Source organism: Baudoinia panamericana, assembly GCF_000338955.1.
Source record: "Baudoinia panamericana UAMH 10762 unplaced genomic scaffold BAUCOscaffold_1, whole genome shotgun sequence".
NCBI lineage: Eukaryota > Fungi > Ascomycota > Dothideomycetes > Mycosphaerellales > Teratosphaeriaceae > Baudoinia > Baudoinia panamericana.
Window position 1 is genome coordinate 441,284 of NW_006911257.1, and position 11,900 is coordinate 453,183.

The following is an 11,900-nucleotide window of genomic DNA, read 5'->3' on the forward strand; positions in this document are numbered from 1 at the left end:
ATACCATCCTCGCTCGAGATAGGCTTTTGAGGACCAGTCGAAGTTGGTGTACTCGAAGGAAAAAGTGCCGTTGACGTGTGCTAGGGTGTCGAGGACGCGGATGGCCTGCTCATCAACCGTTCTTTCCCAATCACTCCCTCCCCGGTCACCGCACCTCGTGGCCATTCTCACTACCTCATTGGGCGTTGACGCTCGTGATGGCATCATCTCACCACCTGTCAAGCGAACCATCTACGCCCACCTCAAGCATATATACCCTGAGTACCGTGGCGGAGATGAAAGTGCCTCACCACGTAGCCGCACTCCTAAACGACAAAGGCTTCGTCGTGGACGACGATGGCGTAGTAACCTGGGCCCCCAACAGCCGCTCTCACCCCAGAAACTGGCCGCTCATCCGCAAAACCTACGACACATGCCTTATCTGCTTCTTGGAGTTCTTCATGACGCTCGTGAGCAACACGGGCTCAGCCGCGGCAGAAAGTGCGACGCATGATGGACTCGATGTTAGCAAGGAAACGGCCATCATCTCGTTCGTTTTTGTCTACTTGATGGCGCAAGGTGTCGGCGGCCTCGTGTTCCCTCCTATTGCAGAATGGTTCGGTGGGAGGTTGATCTACCTTACCGCCACCTTTGTCTTCGCTCTGAGCAATCTAATGATTTGCATCTGGCCCGTCCTGCCTGTCGTGGTGGTTATGCGGACTATATCCGGCTTCTTCTCCGCTATCCTAGCTGTCGTAGCATGCGGCAGCCTAGAGAACATGTGGGATTCGCAAGGCCGCATCTTCGTTATCCATGCGTGGATCAGCAGTGCCGTTCTGGGCCTATCCCTAGGACCCACCATAGCGACGTACATCAGCACGTCGAGATGGGGTTGGTAAGTTGAGATCGGCTTAGAAGCCATGGACGGCGACGCTGACTGATCTCCTCGCAGGCCATTCATCTACGGCTTCGCGTCGATCATTGCATTCTTCTGCGCTATGCTCTGCCTGATCATGCAGGAGTCTCGACCTTCACGCGTGTTGCATATGTATGCATCATCCTGGAGTCTGAGGCTCGGGAAAGATCGCTGACCAGTGCTCCCAATACCACAGACACGTGAAACGCATCGGCCGTCGAATGAAGTACGCATCCCTAAAGGCCGACATAGGGAACGCGCTCCCATCAGTCGGCCACTTCGTTCAGACGGGACTCTGGCATCCTGTCAAGCTCTTCTTCACGGACCCACTCGTCACGGTTGTCTCGAGTATGTACGCCTGCACAAAATTACCGTCCTAGCGATCAAATTGTTATCGATTATACTAGACGCTGACGCATCCATCCATCCAGTTCTGGGAGCATACGTATATGGCATTGTTTACCTCTTCTCCGAAGCCTTGACCGACGTCTTCGTCACCGGCTTCCATATGACCACGCGGCAGGCATCCCTCATTTACCTTGCCACGAGCGTCGGCATCATCTTTACCTTCCTGCCCCGCTTCTATGACATCCACCTCGCGAAACAACGTCAACTCACCGGGCGCCCTCCAGAGCCAGAGGACAAACTAGTGGGCTTCTATATCGCCGCACCCGTCCAAGCGATCGGATATTGGTTCTTCGCCCTGACTGTCCCGCCACTAGCTGGCGCGACATCGCCATGGGCCGCGATCCTGTCTCTGGTACTGATTGGATACGGAGTCGTCGAATTCGATACGACGCTGTCGGGCTACCTCACGGATACATATACGAGTCATGCTGCATCGGCGAATGCACCCATGTCGTTCTTGCGCGCGGTGCTGTCTGGAGTCTTTCCGCTTTTTGGGTCGCAGATATTCCGGAAGGTGGGTGCGAATAACGCGCTGTTTCTGTTGGCTGGGCTGGCGACGTGCTTTTGCGGCGTGGCGGCTATGTTTGGAGTTGCTGGGCGGCAGATTCGGGAGAGGAGTTCGAGGCGGGTGGTTGGTCTGCCTAGGTGAATGATCTTGCAGAGTGCACACAATCATTGCGGAGTGTCACGGCATCAGAAAGTTGTGGGACATTCGTTCCATGAATACTAAAATGATGTCGGGCAATGTGTCTCGCCGTGCGTGTGACTACGTGCTTGCCTGATTAGGCAGGCAGACGGTCCGGTGAAGTGAATGCTGAGTCAATGGCATCTCGCTCCCAGCATTTCTTTGCGCGCAACGTGTTCACGTTACCAACACACGACTGCACCAAGTGTCTGTCCAATGTAGCCTCGTCCTTGTCCGTGTGCGTGTCCTTGAGCAGTCGTTCATGCGGTGGTACTTGTTACATGCGCGTGCGCTGCCCCTCCATCGACCGGGCCTCGCTTGGCTGACCACTGATCGCGTCCTCCACACTTCACGCGTTGCTCACTCATCGATCCCTCATCAACTTTCATCCTCATCTCCCTCCCTCCATTCACACACCCTCGCATCGCGTCTGGTGTCGATACCCGAGGCAGCGATAGTGTGAAGCTTGCAAGCTCGGCTTGGCGCCTGCAGCGATCTCGGCACACCCAAACCCAGGGCAGCAATGCAGACGTACCGCAACTTCCAAGCCGGCAGCAGCCATGCGCAACCTGCGAGGCGTGGGCCAGGTATGATACCAACCACCACTACTACGACTACAACCACACTTCCTTCACTCCTTCGCTTGCTCTTTCTGACGTCGCAATCATGGCGACATCGTTCAATGCCAGCCACAAACGCAAGATCAGCTTCGCTGACTTGGAACGTACCTATCGCGCCGCAGGCCCCGTCGCACCACCACCATCCTCCCACTCCCAGCAACCTCCACCCCCTACCCCACAGCAGATCCAGGCTCAGCGGCTCGAAGAACTCCGCCGCCAAGACCTTGCGCGTCGCCAGTCCAAGAAACCGACCGACCGCGACATTCCCGAAGAACTTGCCTCGGTTATTGTAGGCGATGGCGTGCAGCGCTATCAGCAGCTGCGCGACGTCGAGCGTAAGCTGGATGCGGTCATGGTGCGCAAGAGATTGGATATTAGTGACAACCTGCAGCGGCGGTACACGAGAAGGGAAGGCGTGATGAGGGTGTGGATAAGCAATACCGCGGATGGACAGCCGTGGCAAGTGGTGGATGAAGGTGGCATGGGCGACCTGGGGTCGTTTGACTTTGGGGAAGAGAGTCGGGCGACTTTTCGTGTGAAGATTGAAGGACGCCTGCTGGACGAGCCTAGCGAGCAGGAGGATGAGAAGGAGAAGGAGAAGGAGACAGAGAAGGACGGTGAGGCGGATGAGAAGGAGAGGACGACGCCACAGAAGGCCGCGCAAAGACCACGCTTCAGCAACTTCTTCAAAGCCATCACCATCGACTTCTCGCGTAACCCCGCGCTGCAGCCGGATGGTTATAGTGGAATCGAATGGCGCAAACCGCAGCCGGGCCCGCAGAATGCGACATTCGATCCGAATAGCAGCGAGGTCAGCTTTGACACGCTGGAGTTCGAGCGCAAGAGCGACGAGAATATCAACGTCACGATTAATCTGGTTCGGGATGAGAAGATGGAGCGCTATAGATTAAGCCCACAATTGGCGGAGATTCTAGACACGGAGGAGGAAGACCGCGCGGGCGCTGTGCAGGGCATTTGGGAGTATTGTCGAGCTATGGGTTTGCAGGAGGATGAAGAGAAGAGGAACGTCGTATGCGACGAGCCGCTGCGGAAGGTACCGAGTGCTGTCTCTCCTGCGTGGTCGTTGCGTCCTTACTGACCACGTGTACGCACAGCTCTTCAACCGCGACAGCTTCCAATTCCCCTACGTGCCCGAATACCTCATGCAGCACCTGCACCCCCTACCACCCATCAAGCTCGCCTACACCATCCGCGTCGACAAATCCTACATCCAAGGTTCCGACGGCGCACCCCCATGCGCACCCACTGTCTACGACATCCGCGTCCCGCTCCCCAACACCCTAACGCAACAACTCACGCGCTTCCACACCTCCAAATCCCACCTCAGCACTCTCCAAACCATCGTCAAGGTCGACGATGATCTCGCGTTACTCGTGCAAAAACTGCACCAAACGAATGGGAAGAGGAAGTTTTACGAGAATTTGGCCAAGGATCCGGCGGGGTTTGTGAAGAGGTGGGTGGGCAGCCAGCAGCGGGATCTGGAAGTTATTCTGGCGGAGGAGGGGAGGGTGGAGGATGGAGAGGAGTGGAGGAGGGGTGGGGAGGAGGGGCTGTGGGGGTCCAGGTTGGCGAGGGAGAGTGCTGGGTTGTTTTTGGCGAGGAATGGGGGGAGTACGGCGGGGGCGGCGGCGAGGTGATGAGGTCCGTCTTCGGGTTTGCGCGACTGGTCATGCGAGAGGTTCATGCGAGGGCGAAGGTGTTCGGCGATCTGTTACAATGGCACGAAGCCGGCGTGAAGTGCGGTGGCCTGTTGGGAAACGTATCGGGATGCAGTGGCTGTGGAACGGTCCTGTGAGCTTGCTGCTTTCGTCTGCGGAGAAATTCGAACTCCTCTGCGTAGCCGACACGATCGATCTGGCCAAACTAGGCAGCCGATGGCAAACAACTTGCATATTATTGACGAGATCTTGTGCGATTTGGACACCGCTTCATAGAGATATTAACGCGACATGCTCAACTATGAACGTAACGCTTGCACCAATTCGCGATGGACGAGGCCGAGTATGCTCTCGTCACGGCCATTTCTGCGTACTGGCGCAATCGCCACGCTTTCGGAACTTGGAGTGAGGCTGATGTCGCGTTCGTCCGTGCTGTCACTGCCTACAGTTCGGCGCAGAGGGGCGAACATGCAGTCCCTGCCGCTGGGAACAATGTAGGATCTTCGCTACTGTCACTTCATGGGAATGCGGCGGCATGGAGTATCCTCACGCCGCCTTCGAGAGACACGCTTGGAGAGGAAGAGGAGAAGAAGGAGGAGGAGGGAGTGGAGGAGGCAGAAGAGGGAGATGATGACGAAGGAGAGGCAGTGGAGAAAGGTGAAGAGAGTCCAGGGTTGGTGGCAGAGTCCACGTCGCCGCAAATTCAGATAACTTTAGCCACAGCGACAGCGGCATCGCCATCTTCTCGACGTAAAAAATGTTCAGTCGTGAAGACGGCGGGGGTGGGCGAGGACTACCGCTTACTCCCACCCGGCCCAGAGCGCCATCGTAGCCGCAAAAGGGAGTATTACCGTCGTCGCCATAGTGAGGCTGAAGAGGGTGTGCGGGCGTTGCCGGTGAGTATGACTACTGAGCATCGGAGGGAGAAAGCGTGGATTAGGCGATGGAAGGCGAGACGGGAGCGGGAGCAGAAGCGTGAGCGTGAAGGGGGACGGGATGACGGTGATGGTACTGGGGATACGTAGTGATCAGTGGGTAGGGATGCTCGTGCTTAGGAGCGACAGGAACGCGGATTTGCTCGTTAGCTATAGAAGTAGAGGTGCTGTCTTGAGAATCAGGTGAAGTGGAAGGGTTTTGATTCGCCAACCCAATTGCGGAAGACAAGGATTTAGATACCTGCAGCAAGTCTTTTCACTCTATGCCAGCGAAGCGACATGCAGCAAGCGTCAGACAGTATGCCTCATCTACCATGACGGCAATATATGGAGGAGGCAGTGTTTATGTACCTGTTGTGTCGTTGGGTGCCGTGACTACAGTAGTAAGATCAACCTTGGCAACGCTCGCTCCAAGAAGCTGGGCATATGCCAAGACATACTGGCCGCGGGTCGCAATTGAAACGCTGCCGAGCGTGCGCTCAGATGGCGGCAGCACATTATATTGCTGTAAGAGGCGACACTATGTTGTTCACATTGGTCCTCGCTCTGGGCCAGATTCTATGGTTGGAGGATTGCGTAAGCTGGGGCTCTCGAATGCATGCCGTACATGATGGCGTTGGAGTCTATTGTGGATTCTGTGCCTAGAAGCGCGGCCGCGAGTTCCTAGCCGCATCACTGCGTTGATTGGCTGCTCGTGCTGTCCCGACTGTATCAACGTCCTTTGATGCGAACTCAAACGGCGACAGGCTTGGCGTTCGTATTGTATGATGTTTTGATGTCCGTGCTGAGCAACTGTGGCTTGTCTCGTATCGATGTTGGATATTTGATGAATGTTAGTCTGCGGGTAATAGCTGACCTTCAGTTGCAGTGGGCATCGGTTAGAGTAGTAGCAGTGTTGCTGGGCCACAGGTATGACCGCATCCACGCATTCAAGCCATTGAAGACCCGCCCGGCGGAGCTACATGTATGTATTCCTCCGTTGTAGTGGTGGCGGCTGCGTTTCACTTGCATGTTGCAGGGGTCCCTGTCCCATCGGATACATGCACTAGCGGTTGGCGGGAGTCCGAGATGCAGCAGCCACCTACTTTTATTATTACCTTCCCTTACACTGCGCTTGCTCGAGCAATCTCCCACTAAACTTCACTGAGGTTCTTCCTTTCGTTAACGTCCCAACCTCGTGGACAAACACACTACGCCTTACTCTTCGTGTGTAGTAGATAGCCTTTGGTGATTGTTATTCATACTGTCGGCTGCAATGCTCGGGTTCACTGTCGCCGCGTTACTTGGGGTGGCGGCTGCCATCCCAACAATCTCCACCAAAGGTTCCAAGTTCTTTACCAGCAATGGCAATCAATGGTACATCAAGGGTGAGTGTTGTATTCGCCATCGGCAACGTGATAGCTCCCACTAACGCGAGGATGAAGGCGTCGCCTACCAGCTTACAGACGCCGACCCGCTCGCGGATGGTACACAATGTGCTCTGGACGCCTCTCTGATGCAGACACTGGGCGCCAACGCCATCCGTGTCTACCATGTCGACCCGACGGCGAATCACGACAGCTGCATGCAAAGCTTCTCCAACGCCGGCATCTACGCTTTCATTGATCTTGACACATTCACCACGTACATCAACCCCATCAGCCCTAACTGGACCACTTACGCGTACCAAGCCTATGCCCAAGTCATGGATGCTTTCCACGGCTACGACAACGTCGCCGGCTTTTTCGTAGGTAACGAGGTGCTTAACTCTGGCTCCAACAGCCCTGCTGCTCCTTATGTCAAGGCCGCCGCCGCCGACATGAAGGCGTACCGCAGCAGCAAGGGCTACCGCAACATCCCCATTGGCTACTCTGCTTCCGACATCCCAGACCTCCGACCAAACCTCCAAAACTATCTGGCCTGTGGCGGGAATGCCTCCCAAGCTTTGGACTTCTTCTCGTTGAACGCATATGAATGGTGCGGTCAAAACACCTTCATGGGCTCCGGCTACTCGCAACTCGAAATGAACGCGACAGACTACAGCATCCCCATTTGGTTTTCCGAGACGGGCTGCAACACCATCAAGCCACGCACTTTCGGCGATCAGGCGGCCATTCTCGGTCCGGATATGGATGACACGTGGTCCGGCGCCATGATCTACGAGTGGATTGAGGAGACCAACGACTACGGCTTGATCTCGTACGGCGCGCCTGCCCCAACCAGCGGTCCCGTAGGCTCCGGCGTCGTGGCCGGTTACACTCGCACCGGCACCCCGACGCCGATCTCTCCAGACTTCCCCAACCTTTCCAGCCAGTGGGCCACTCTCAACCCGACGGGTGTCTCGATGAGCGCCTACACGCCCACCAACTCCGCCCCGGAATGCCCGTCATACACCAGCAACCTCTGGATGGTCTCCGGTAACGTCCCGCTCCCAACCATCGGCGCCGCGGTGAACGTCCCCTCCGTGTCGCAGTCCTCAGCCAGCTCCAGGTCCGGTTCGCCCAGCGGGTCTTCGAGCGGTGCTCCTCGCAGCAGTGGCAGCGGCAGTGCAAGCGGCAGCGCGAGTGCGAGCCGAAGTGGCTCCGCCACTGCTTCGTCCCCGGCTAGCTCCGCCGCTGCAGGCGCGGCCTCCTCGGCATCGGGAGCCGCTGCTTCGGCGACTTCTGCGGCCTCGGCAGCGAGCGCGGAGAAGGGCGCCGTGGTGGCTGGCGGTTTCATGGTGATGATGATGGCTATTGTTGGTGCCTTGTAAAGACTAGAAAGCCGCCCCTCTGGGCTTATCTGTGTATATGATTGCATAGCGACAGCGAATACAGGTACAGGCACGTGCGACGCGCCGTAATGCAACGGAGGCGTTTTTCTGGCTGGAGATGATTATTGCAATGTGCTAGACGAAGCTATCACTTGCGCCAAGTTATGCAGGACGTAGAGTGGTGCTCGAACTACGCTTTTGCACGTCAATTTCTGCATGCGAAGGGTGTGCGAGCCAGTGTAGTGGGAGATTTGAGGTTCGAATAGAGCCGCATCAAGCGCATCTGCCTTGCATCAGCGTTCCGTGATTAGTGTAACGTCCGAACCCAGTCTTAAGAGCCGCATCGTGACAGGGGTGAACGGACTGATGAGAATATTGAAACAGTGAGGCGGCAGGATATCGATACGCCAAGCTACAGTATGCGTTTAGCTTGTCCCATGTATTTTTACCCTCACGTACGGTATCACGCTCCAACAGTCGACCGAATTCGCCGCCATGGAGTAAGCTCTGTACCGCCACCACTCAACGACATCACGAATGCTTCTTCTGCCGACCAGGACATGCCTTCCATCATCCACTCAGTGCACCAAATACACAAGAAAGTGAGCCAGTTAGAACGCCTGCCTGCTGAGCTCCGCTACCGACAGACCCACCCAGACGCTTAAGAAAAGATTTTTCGGCTGTATGCTGCGGGCGCCGCTCAAGATCGTCAAGAAAGATGATTAAATCCGCTGCGTAGAGTTGTCGTAACGTCGTAAGGATGGCTATAGTGACTGTGCCGAATTCGAAATGCTGTGTGAAGACTCAAATTTGCAATGTTAGAAGACAGCCGCAAGCCCACTCTTCGAATGCCGCTTTGAGAACCTCTTCCGGCCCTTGAATGTGTCGGAGTCGTCCGTGTTCTGTTTCCGCAGCGTCTGCCGCAGCGCATGTCTCTCCACGTTTGGTCCGGGCATCGCTCCTTGGTAATCGCTGCCCTGTGACCCTGCCGGGCTACCGCTGATGATGGGCTCCAGATTGTTCATTAGCGAGTCGCCGGAGTAAGTAAAGCTTACTGCCATCGACTGCGCAACGGCGAGTTCGCGCGCTTGCTCGACCGCTTCGATCCATTCTTGAGTGCTGTATTTGCTGCCGGCCGGGTCGGAGGTGGTGGCGCGCGGGTCTTCGAAGGTTAGGTGTTTTTCGCGCTGCAAGTAGGTTAGTAGGAGTGCTCATGGCGCGGGTTATTTGTGGTTATTGCTTACAGTATCGAGCTGCCAAGCCGTCAAGCCCTTGGCGTCAGTAAAGCTCTTCCATGACGTCCCGCTAGCGAGCAGATTCAACTCCATCTTCGCCTTCTTCTCGTTGCCGCCTGCCGCAACGACGACCAAGCGCGCACAGCTCGTGATGAGCACAAGCCGCTCTCGTTTCTTCTGCGCACTGCCACCGAAGATGGATCTAAACTTCGGCTTATCGGACGGTGTTCCAGGCTCTGCACCGTTGCTTTGCCCTGCCGGGCCGGTGTAGACGATGAGGTTGCCGAGCTTGAGTATCCGCTCGTTACTCCTCGTCAACACAGGACTCCAGTCGATGTCCAGCTGGCTTGGCGGCGGAAGCTCGGTGACGCCTCGTAACTGCGGCCGGCCATTGCTCGGAGGCGAAGCCATCTGCGTGGCCGCCATATTCATCGCTGCCGCGGCTCCCGCAGACGCAATCTTTTGGTTTGGCACATTAAGCTTGATAGGCTCAGCAGGCGGTGCAGCATATGCCTTCAGTCGCGGTGCCTTCTGCCGCCATAAGCCCTTGCCCCATTGCACGCCGTCGAAGAACCGGTGGTTGCGGATATGCTCGATCGGTAATCTGTTCGCCGGCTCCAATACAAGTAGACGTTCGATGAGATCTCGCGCCACTTCCGGAAAGGCGTCTGGGAAGGTATAGTCCAATGCAAGGATCTTCTGGAAGGTGAGATACTCGTTCGCTGCTTTGAATGGTGGTCGGCCGGCCAGTAGTTGATAGATGATGCAGCCAAATGCCCAGAGATCCGAGGCTTTGCATGCATTCTTGTCGCGCAGTAATTCCGGGCTTACGTACTCCGCTGTTCCAACAAAGGACACTGCTCGATCCGTCTCTGCGCCGTCTGTCGGGTCACCAGGTGCTTCTTGACTGCCTGCTCCACCCACCCTGGGCTCTGGCAATATCTTCGCCGTCCCAAAGTCCGTGATCTTGACGTGCATGTCCTTGTCTAGCAGCACGTTCTCTGGCTTCAGGTCACGATGTATGACGCCTCTGCTGTGCATATACGCCACGCTATCCAATATTTCGGCGCCGTAGAATCGCGCACACTCCATATCGAATGAGCCCATCTTCTTCAACACACCCAATAGTTCACCGCTAGACGCCAGATCCAAGACAAAGTACAGCGATCGCTCGTCCTGGAATGTATAGTATAGTCGCACAATGCCCGGATGCTCGGTTAATCTGTTTAATGTATCGCGCTCTATGTTCACATACTTGACTTTTTTCTCTTTGATGATGTGCCGCTTGTCCAACACTTTGATGGCATACTCTTTTAGCGTCTGTCGATCTGTAGCCGCGAGAACCGTAGAGTAAGAGCCTTCGCCTAGCGTCCGTCCGAAGTTGAAGTCTTTGACGCCCTTCTTCACCGTCCGGGTGACTGTCTGTCCTGACGAGTCGACCTCCTGCTGCCTGATCACGGAGGCGCCTCGGTCCTGCCACTCCTCTGCGGTCTTCGGCATCGGCGCACCGCCAATATACGGTGCTTCTGCTCCTTCTACTCCGCCATTGGGCGCAGCCACCGGTGCTCTTACACGTTTCGAATTCCGCCTCGGCGGCAAAGGCCCGTTCCCACCGTTCATCTGCTGGCCACTTTGCCTGTATGACCTACTTGGCTCTCGGACCACTGTCGCACTCATGATGCCTCGCGCTGATTTTGACCCGCTCCGTGCCAGCCCTACAGAACTACTGTCCGAAGATGCTGCCATTTCATCCCTGTACCTGTAGGACCCCTGGCTTGACATTCCGGAGCTCCCGGAGATGTTGGATTGGGCATACATGCCGCTCACGGGTCGCACGGAGGTGCTCTGATTGCTCGGCCTGCGCATTGGTGGTGTGGCATGACTGGGAGAGTACGACGCATATTGCATGGCTTGCTGAGCCTGGTGTCCCAGCGGCATGCTCTGCATGGATGGCACACCCCAAGACCTATTGGACTGCTCTTGCCGTCTGCTCGGTGATGCGGGTGGTTGCGCAGAGTCTGTTGTGCCATCGGCATTCTGTAGGTTGTACGTTGCCGGATCAAACCTGAAACCACCGCCCTCTTCCTCCCTCACCGCATCCCGTTCTTCCGCTACCAAGCCAGGCATCACCGTGCTGTTGGAAGATCGCGAGCTGGGTGCGGGTGGTGACCGGCCCATTGGCATGCTCGGTCTCGTGGGTGACGTCGGTGCCACAATCGCCGCCTCTTCATCGTCCGGGTTCGCTATGCGCAGCCCACCAAGGCTTATGTCGCCGCTCATCCCGAGCTTGTGCGGTGTCTATACCACCGTTTCGCTGCTGCTGGAGTTGTTGGTGTCAGGCAGCGAAGCGAACCGGCAAATCCCGTCGCTACCGTATCGGGGCTATAGATACTGTATTCACCACAGTTATGGGCATGATTGATTGCCTGCAGAGAGCAGGTATTGACGAATTGTTCGGCGGACTGTCTGTTCAACGGCCGGGCAGTGCACACGCCGCCGATATGCACCCATAACGGTAGCGTGAACTTCTGACTTCTGACGCGACCTCGTGACCTGAAGCGCCGGACGCCACCGACATCACGTTGTCAGGAACCCGACCATTCGGCAGTGGACCTTACCCGCCCCATGCAGCCCATCTGAGACATGCATACAGGTACCGCAACAACGAGGCGGTACGAATTGAGCCGGAGTGATTGTTGTAGCTGATACACC

At 56.4% G+C, this 11,900-nt stretch overlaps 5 protein-coding genes across 5 annotated transcripts in view; 4 read left to right on the forward strand and 1 right to left on the reverse strand.

The window, feature by feature from the left end:
- Positions 1–2,100, forward strand: part of BAUCODRAFT_172894 (uncharacterized protein) — a 3,503-nt gene extending 1,403 nt beyond the window's left edge. Inside the window, exons 3-4 of the mRNA XM_007673544.1 lie at positions 1,092–1,243; positions 1,327–2,100. Of these exons, the coding sequence (XP_007671734.1) occupies positions 1,092–1,243; positions 1,327–1,952 (778 nt within the window). The 3' untranslated portion in view covers positions 1,953–2,100. The remainder of the gene's footprint in view (positions 1–1,091; positions 1,244–1,326) is intronic.
- Positions 2,101–2,654: 554 nt separating this feature from the next.
- BAUCODRAFT_62360 (uncharacterized protein) lies at positions 2,655–4,266 on the forward strand (the record flags this gene model as incomplete). Its single annotated transcript, XM_007673545.1, has 2 exons — positions 2,655–3,662; positions 3,724–4,266. The coding sequence occupies 2 exons, from the start codon at positions 2,655–2,657 to the stop codon at positions 4,264–4,266; spliced, it is 1,551 nt and encodes a 516-aa protein (XP_007671735.1).
- On the forward strand, positions 4,256–5,492 carry BAUCODRAFT_28901 (uncharacterized protein). The gene has a single exon (XM_007673546.1). It carries the CDS (start codon positions 4,617–4,619, stop codon positions 5,310–5,312), a length of 696 nt encoding a protein of 231 aa, XP_007671736.1. The 5' UTR covers positions 4,256–4,616; the 3' UTR covers positions 5,313–5,492.
- A 926-nt stretch (positions 5,493–6,418) lies between these two features.
- On the forward strand, positions 6,419–8,235 carry BAUCODRAFT_28903 (glycoside hydrolase family 72 protein). The gene is made up of 2 exons (XM_007673547.1): positions 6,419–6,589; positions 6,647–8,235. The coding sequence occupies exons 1-2, from the start codon at positions 6,478–6,480 to the stop codon at positions 7,951–7,953; spliced, it is 1,419 nt and encodes a 472-aa protein (XP_007671737.1). The 5' UTR covers positions 6,419–6,477; the 3' UTR covers positions 7,954–8,235.
- A 100-nt stretch (positions 8,236–8,335) lies between these two features.
- On the reverse strand, positions 8,336–11,692 carry BAUCODRAFT_28904 (uncharacterized protein). The gene is made up of 2 exons (XM_007673548.1): positions 9,198–11,692; positions 8,336–9,140 (listed from the first exon to the last, which is right to left on the reverse strand). The coding sequence occupies exons 1-2, from the start codon at positions 11,466–11,468 to the stop codon at positions 8,772–8,774; spliced, it is 2,640 nt and encodes an 879-aa protein (XP_007671738.1). The 5' UTR covers positions 11,469–11,692; the 3' UTR covers positions 8,336–8,771.
- Between the last annotated feature and the right edge of the window lie 208 nt (positions 11,693–11,900).